General features: G+C 43.7%; 1 protein-coding gene across 1 annotated transcript in view; it reads right to left on the bottom strand.

Moving 5' to 3' along the window:
- The window catches only part of ZNF589 (zinc finger protein 589), a 16,501-nt gene extending 8,832 nt beyond the window's left edge, over positions 1 to 7,669 (bottom strand). Inside the window, 2 exon segments of the mRNA XM_021712429.1 lie at positions 5,957 to 6,015; positions 7,663 to 7,669. Coding sequence (XP_021568104.1) covers positions 5,957 to 6,015; positions 7,663 to 7,669 — 66 coding nt within the window.
- Positions 7,670 to 8,503: the final 834 nt, after the last annotated feature.

Genomic DNA, 8,503 nt, shown 5'->3' with positions numbered 1-8,503 from the left:
CTGAGGCGGAAGGATCGCCGGAGCCCAGCAGGTCGAGGCCATGGTGGCTGGGAGCGGCCACTGCACTCCGGTCTGGGCGACAGAGTGTGAGACTCCTTTGCTCAGGCCAGAGTGCAGTGGCACACATGCTCACGACCCCCAGCATCAACCTTCTGGGCTCCAGTGATCCTTCCGCCTCAGCCTTCCGAGTAGCCAGAACTACAGACGTGTGCTACCACGCCCAGCTATATTTTATTTTACTTTAGAGACAAGGTCTCGCCAAGTTGCCCAGGCTGGTCTCAAATCCGCGGGCTCAGGCAATCCACTTACCTCGGCCTCCCAAAGTGCTGGGATTACAGGCTGAGCCACCGAGCCTAGCCAATAATTTCTTTTTTTAATAAAAGAAAGAGGGCCATTGCTTTACTAAACTCTGGTGTGGTCATTTGCTCTTTGAGCTATGGTCGCCGCCATGTTTTCTAAGCTTTGGTCCCCTCTCCTACCTGGGAGAGGTGAATCTCCTCTCTCTCTCTTATTCTTTCTAATTTACTTTCTAAATAAACTATATTTTCCAATCTAAAAAATAAATAAAAAAGAAAGAAATCAATCTGAGGGTTTTCAGTTGACTTGGTGTTAAAGCACGCATGAGACACAGATGGTCACACGCTACTCACCCTGGAGCATAATTTTTTAATCAGTAAGAAAACATACCAAAGCAGAGTTTGGGAAAAATGAATTTGGCAACCCATAATGGATGAAACTTGAAGGAAGAGTGAAAAACAGACTGAAGAAATAAAAAGCAGCACGAAGGCTGGGCTTATATTGATTAAGGGATGATGAAGATTAGAGAAAAAATGAAAGACAACTCGGATTATAGAGGAAAATGTAAGTACTCAGGCTGGGTCTAGAACTTGCAAACACTGATCAAAGCATATTTCTCTGCTTCGGAAATGTGATTTATAAAATCCCCACCACTGTGTATGCAACAATGCCTTTTCTAAAGCCCTCAATTCCTTACTCAAATCAGTAGAGCAATAATTAGAATATATAAAAGAGCACAAGCTGGGTTCAGTGGCTCAGCCTGTAATTCCAGCGCTTTGGGAGGCTGAGGTGAGTGGATTGCCTGAGCCCGCGAGTTCGAGACCCACCTGGGCAACTTGGCGAGACCTCATCTCTACAATAAATAAAAAATTAGCCAGGCGTAGTAACGCGCGCCTGTAGTTCTAGCTACTTGGAAGGCTGAGGCGGAAGGATCGCCAGAGCCCAGCAGATCGAGGCTGCGGTGGCCGGGAGCAGCCACTGCACTCCCGTCTGAGTGACAGAGTGAGACTCCAACTCAAAAAATAAATAAATAAATAGATAAATAAGTAAATAAATAAAAGAGCAGAGAGAATGACAAGTAGTATTCATGAGAATCGCACTTCCAGGCAAGTGAAGTTTAACCCTTAACCTATGGAGAATTTTTAAATAAACATATTTGCATTTTATGGAAATACATTTCAAGACTGACATTATAAGATTGATGTTACAGTTATTTTAGAGGAAGAAAACTAGGACCCAGAAAACTCCCCCAGTCAAATTTCAAGAATATATAGGACTGGAAAACAGTCCTGCATGGTGTGAGAGAACCTGATTCTTTTCATGCAAAGCGCCTTTCTTCTAGCCTTACCCCAGTTTTCTTTCCTTACCTCTTTTGTTTGTTTCTTCCAAGTCTCAGAAAGCTTACTTCAACTTTCTACATACTAAAACTACACTATATGCTTTTTCATTTTCAAGTCTCTTCTCAGAATGAATATTCAGCGGTATTTTCTCTTCAGTTACACTTGAAAGTGCCCTCAGTTACCATGGTAGTCACCAAACGACATACTTCTGAATTCAAGCATTATTTGTTCAATTACTATCTGCTTCAACCTGTGGGTTTTCCAGATACTCCTGGACTTGCTCTAGATTTTTAACTTCTAAACTCCTTCACTCTGTGAAATCCGGGGAACATTTCTATGTAATTTCCAGCTGTCTCTGATCACCTTTTTCTGACACTGCTTCTTCCTCCTGTTCTCAGATCTCCTTCAGTCTTCTTGTTCACCTAAATGGTTCTTGACACTCTAGGAGTTAGTGATGTATACTCCAGGTTCTACAGCTAAACTAATTTCTTAATTTTTTTTTTTAAGAGAAGACAAGGTCTCACTCTGTCACCCAGGTTGGAATACAATGGTACAATCTAGGCTCATTGCAGCCTCAACCTACTGAGCTTAAGCTCAGTCTACCAAGTAGCTGGGACTAGTGGCATGCACTACCATGGTCAGTTAATTTTTAATTTTTTTTGTAGAGATGTGGTCTCCCTATGTTGCACAGGCGGTCTTGACCTTCTGGGCTCAAGCAATCCTCCCACTTCAGCTTCCTACAGTACTGGGATTACAGGCATGAGCCGCCAAGCCTGGCCTAGAGCTAAACTCATTAAGCTTCCATCAGATCAAAGACCACAGTAGGGTCCAGAGGTAGCACACCACATAGCTACTAAGACCAAGCTTCTTGGAATTCTCACCTCAGAGTTGGACTCTGAAAGTGATTTAAAATCCAGCACAGAAGTGGCAGAGAAGAAAAGAATAACAATGATGCTGAGTTAAAAGTAGAAAACAGCCAGGCTCGGTGACTCAGCCTGTAATCTCGCGCTTTGGGAGGCTGAGGTGAGTGAATTGCCTGAGCCCGTGGGTTCGAGACCTGCCTGGGCAACTTGGCGAGACCTCATCTCTACAATAAATCAAAAAAATTAGCCGGCTGTGATAGTGCACGCCTGTAGTTCCAGCTACTTGGAAGGCTGAGGCGGTAGAATCGCCGGAACCCAGCAGGTTGAGGCTGCAGTGGCCAGGAGCGGCCACTGCACTCCAGTCTGGATGACAGAGTGAGACTCCAACTCAAAAAAAAAAGTAGAAAACTGCCTGGTGTGGTGGCTCAAGCCTATAATCTCAGCACATTGGGAGGCCGAGGCGAGAGGATTGCCTGAGCTTGGGAGTTCGAGACCAGTCTGGGCAACCTGGTGAGATCTTGTCTCTACAATAAATCAAAAATAAATAAATAAATAAGCCGGGCGTGGTAGCACATGCCTGTAGTTCCAGTTTCTTGGGAGGTTGAGGCAGAAGAATCACCTGGGTCCAGCAGGTCGAGGCTGCGGTGGCCATGAGCCTGAGTGACAGAGTGAGACTTTGACTCAAAAAAAAAAAAAGTAGAAACTAGGTATAGGTACTGAAATCCTTGGGCTTGTGAGAAGTTTTGGGAGGGATGTCAAATATGTAGCCTGACAACCCACTCAGGCGGTATGGTACAGTGTAGAAAGGGGTACAAAATGTCTAGACAGCAAGCTATGACCCAGGATTAGGCAGCCAACACCTGAGGGGGCAGTGATGTGGGCCTGGCCTGGTGATAAGTTCTTCAAAACAACACTGAAAGAATGATCAATGAAAGAAGAAATTGATAAGTTGGACTTCATTAACATTAAAAACTTCTGCTCTGTGAAAGACACTGTTAAATGAGAAGATAGCTGGCAGCGGTGGCACTTTGAGAGACAGAGTGAGAGGATTGCCTGAGTCTAGGCGTTCGAGACCAGCCTGGTCAACTTGGTGAGACCTTGTCGCTACAATAAATAAAAAAATTAGCCTGGCATGGTGGCACACATCTGTGGTTCTAGCTACTTGTAAGGCTGAGGCAAAAGGATCACCTGAGCCCAGCAGGTCGAGGCTGTGGTGGCCATGAGCGTGCCACTGCACTCCAGCCTGGGCAACTGAGTGAGACTCCGACTCAAAAGAAAATGTAGGCCGGGCTCGGTGGCTCAGCCTGTAATCCCGCGCTTTGGGAGGCCGAGGTGAGTAAATTGCCTGAGCCTGAGGGTTCGAGACCCACCTGGGCAACTTGGCGAAACTCATCTCTACAATACATCAAAAAACCAACCGGGCGTGGTAGCGCGTGTCTGTAATTCCGGCTACTCGGAAGGCTGAGGTGGAAGGATCGCTGGAGCCCAGCAGGTCAAGGCTGCAGTGACCGGGAGCAGCCACTGCACTCCAGTCTGGGCGACAGAGTGAGACTCTGACTCAAAAAAAAGAAAATGTACTGAGATCTATAACTTACTCTGAAGTGCATCAAAATATGAGATAAATTAATAAGTGGACAGAGGGGCCAGGCACGGTGGCTCACGCCTATAATACCAGCACTTTGGGAAGCGGAGGTGAGAGGACTGCCTGAGCCCATGGGTTTGAGACCAGCCTGGGGAACCTAGCGAGATCTCATCTCTACAATAAATCAAGAAAAATTAGCCGGCATGCCTGTAGTTCCAGTTACTTGGAAGGCCAGCTACTTGGAAGGCTGAGGTGGAAGAATTGCCTGAGCCCAGCAGTTCGAGGCTGCAGTGAGTGGTCGTGAGCGTGCCACTGCCCTCCAACCAGGGCAACAGAGTGACACTCCGACTCAAAAAAAGAAAAAAGGATAGAGGAACAGATAAATGAATTCAACATTTTAAAAAATAATAAAATGTTAACTATTGACTTTAGGTGTTGGGGAATGATTTTACAATGCTTTGGATTTTTCTGTATATTAAAAATTTTCATAATAAAATGTAGGGACGTGGGAGGGATTACAGGAAAATAAAGTCAGTGGCTTCCCTGTTAGGAAGTGATTTGCTCCCAAGTCACCCCATCTCTAACAATCAAGCTTGGTCCCTATGACCCTGGAAACTGCCCCCTGGACTAGTACAAAACCTCCTGAGGAGAATAATGATGATGCAGCTGCTATGCTTCCCGCTTGGTATCCTTTCATGAAGCTAAGTAAATTTAATGCAGGGTTAAAGCACATTGTGTACCGTGAATTTGATTATCAGTGGAAACCTAAGATAATTTTTTGTGGCTGTGCATTATTTTAACAGCTACAGGCTAACATTTAGTCATGTCTTTTCCGGCACTATTATAGTTTTATCTGTCTTCATCATTATTACTACCAGTATCCTTATTTCCTGTTTCCATGCATTATTTCCCAAAGAATCTTTGTTATTTGAGAATAAGGACGGTGAACTTAGAATTCTATTTGACTGGCTCCCAGAATCTCACATAGTCCTGTACCCAGAAATCAACAAATTAAATTTCTGATATAGAAAAGATCATAGGGGTAGGAGGCAGGGATATGTAGCATCAGAACAAGAGGGTGAATCTTCCATGGGGCTCTTCATCCAAAATCATAAACCCATTTCCTGGAGTTGGAAAACGTGTTTTTTTATCATTGAGTAGTTTTCTAGGAAAAAAGAAAACAGTTGGGAAGGCAATTCAGAAAACCCATAGTTTGAGAGTCAGAGAAATCTGGGTTTTAATTCCTAGTTATCCATCTGGCCATCCATGTGTAACTGCAAGCAAGTCACATAATCCCTCTAAGCCAGATGATTACATCTCTAAATGGGGACATCACCACCCATCCCATTCTGCTGTTTTAATGATTTAGACAGAGGACTGAGGTATTTATGGATTAAATGGTATGACATCTTAAACTTTCTTTAAAATAATCCAGTGGAAATGGAAATGAAACAAAATTAGCCATGAGTTGGAAATTGCTTTTTTTCTACTTTTGCCTATCTTTGATAATCTTCATTATAAAAAAATGAAAAAGAAGTCTAATGTACAAAACCTGACTATTAGATACTATTAAGTTATTATGATTATTTATGCAAATGTTGATATAGAGAATTTTAGTGCATTTCAGAACTTTCATAACCCAGGTTTTTATAAAAAATTACTGTTATGATTTAGAATTAATATTAAACTAGTTATGTTTTTAATACACTCAAAAAATAAAAAAATTAAATGCAGAAACCATTATAATGTGCCTAGCACAGCGGCTAACACAAGACATGAACTACCTAAGTGTTGATTCCTTCCTCCCTTCCCAAGAGAGAAGATGTGCTGATTCTCTGGAAATGAGCCAGCATATCAGAACAGAGAAAGGTGGCCCCCAGATATCTGGGCTTCTCCTCCTCCCAGAGTCAGGCAGTGTTCTTGAAAGGCAAAGCTGGAATGAGAAATAAAGCAGCCTTAAGAATCCAGGCCTGCTGTGTCTATCATGATGACCCCCAAGAGCCCCCAAGCCTTCTTAGTTAACTGGGGCCCTCGCCTCCTCTTGCCTCTTCCTTTCACGTAAGTCAACTTCTCCGCAGTCTACACCTCTTCCCTATTATGTTTTTAGAGAAATACTGACCTTAATGTAATAAGCAAGATTCCAAGCACTCACCATTTTCCATTCTAAAATTTCACAAACTGTTAACACAATCTAGAGGTTTTTTGTTTTTGTTTTTTTTTTTGAGTTGGAGTCTCACTCTGTCACCCAGTCTGGAGTGCAATGGCACATTCATGGCCACCACAGCCTCGACCTGCTGGGCCCAGGTGATTTTTTTTGCCTCCACCTTCCAAGTAGTTGGAACCACAGGTGCACACCACCACACCCAGCTTATTTTGTTGTTGTTGTTGTTTATCGTAGAGATGAGGTCTCATCAAGTTGCCCAGGCTGGTCTCGAACCCCTGAACTTAGGCAGTCCTCTCAGCTTGGCCTCCCAAAGTGCTGGGATTATAGACTTGAGCCAGCCCTGGCCAGAGGTTTATTTTTTTTAATTTGTTTGTTTTACCCCCCATACTTATTATGTGGCTCCAGTTACCAAAAAAAAAGTGTATGAAAATGTTAAATATGGAAATAGAAGTCTGTGCTTTTAATAAAAATATATTTTTTCAAAACCTGCCATATTACTCCTTATTTTACAGAAGAGCATTAGCAAAAAGAGTAAATAGTATTAAAAAACATTACAACAGCATTTCTAAAATGTAACTTGCCAAACTCCCATTCCTCTCAAAAACAAATTATTATGGAATATTTTAATTTGTTGATACATAATATTTTTCTTTCTCTTTTCTTTTTTTTTGAGTCAGAGTCTCACTCTGTTGCCCAGGCTAGAGCACAGTGGCACGCTCATGGCCGCCACAGCCTTAACCTGTTGGGCACAGGAGATCCTTCTGCCTCAGTCTTCCAAGTGCTGGAATCACAGGCATGTGCCACCATGCCCAGCTAATTTTTTTTTATTTATTGTAGAGATGAGGTCTCTTGAGAAGTTGCCCAGGCTGGTCTCAAACCCCAGGGCTCAGGCAATCCTCTTGCCTCTGCCTCCCAAAATGCAGGAATTACAGGTGTGAGCCACTGCACCTGACTGATGCATAGTATTTTTCATATTAATGGGGTTCAGTATTTGTTACATGTATAGAATGTGTAATGATCAAGTCAGGGTATTTGAAGGATCCATCCCCTTAAGTACTTATTATTTCTGTGTTGGTAAAATTCCATTACTATGGAATTTCAAAAGGCAATATTTTAACATCTCTGGAGGGAAGCTCAAGTTTCCCCTGCCATATAGTTGAGGAAGGGAAGCAAGAGGAATGTGTTTCTGATCCCCAGATGTCACTGTTTCTGAAAGCTCAGAAGAGGAAGTGGGGTATCATACTTCTAACCTGCGACCTGTGCATTTACAGAAGAGAGAGTTGGGGGAAGGAGGGTCTTAGCAGTAGCAGACCTAAACTTCTTCCTTGACACCCTTTACATCAGTGAGAAAAAGAAGGAGATACTGACAAGGCACACTTATTTGCAAGATACATGGAAGATTATAATTTGGCTTACCTCTCATGGGATCATCTAGAGGGTTAGAATACAGTCACTGAGAAGGATTTGACTAAGGACAGCCTTGTCTTTGGGTTTGCATTTTTTTTTTTTTTGAGTTGGAGTCTCACTCGGTCGCTCAGACTGGAGTGCAGTGGCCGCTCCTGGCCACTGCAGCCTCGCCTGCTGGGCTCTGGCGATCCTTCCGCCTCAGCCTTCCGAGTAGCCGGAATTACAGGCATGCGCTACCATGCCTGGCTGATTTTTTGATTTATTGTAGAGATGAGGTCTCACTGCCCAGGGGGGTCTCGAACCCGCGGGCTCAGGCAATCCACTCACTTCAGCCTCCCAAAGGCACGGGTTTACAGGGTGAGCCACCGAGCCCGGCTGGGTTTGCATTTTTAAAAAAAGGACCCAGCTGGATGCGGTGGCTCACACCTATAATCCCAGCACTTTGGGAGGCTGGGGTGAGAGGATTGCCTGCGCCCACGGGTTTGAGACCAGCCTGCGCAACTTGGTGAGACCTCATCTCTAGAATACATTTTTAAAAATTAACCAGGCATGGTGGGGCGTGCCTGTAGTTCCAGCTACTTGGAAGGCTGAGGCAGAAAGATTGCCTGGGCCCAGCAGGTTGAGGCTGTGGTGACCATGAGTGTGCCACTACACTCCAGCTTGGGCAACAGAGTGAGAGTCCGACTCAAAAAAAAATTTTTTTAAAGGACCCATATGTGATGATGACATCATCACAGAAATCATCACCATTTGGAGAAACACTATAAATAAACCCCAACAGCATCTCAGTCTTTTGTATTAAGCTGAATGCATCAAGTGATTCAAGAAAGTCATATGTACAATTTCTCCT

Source organism: Carlito syrichta, unplaced genomic scaffold, assembly GCF_000164805.1.
Source record: "Carlito syrichta isolate Samal-C Ts95f unplaced genomic scaffold, Tarsius_syrichta-2.0.1 Scaffold303270, whole genome shotgun sequence".
Taxonomy (NCBI): domain Eukaryota; kingdom Metazoa; phylum Chordata; class Mammalia; order Primates; family Tarsiidae; genus Carlito; species Carlito syrichta.
Note: the sequence above shows the minus strand (reverse complement) of the source record. Positions and strands in the feature narration are given on the sequence as shown.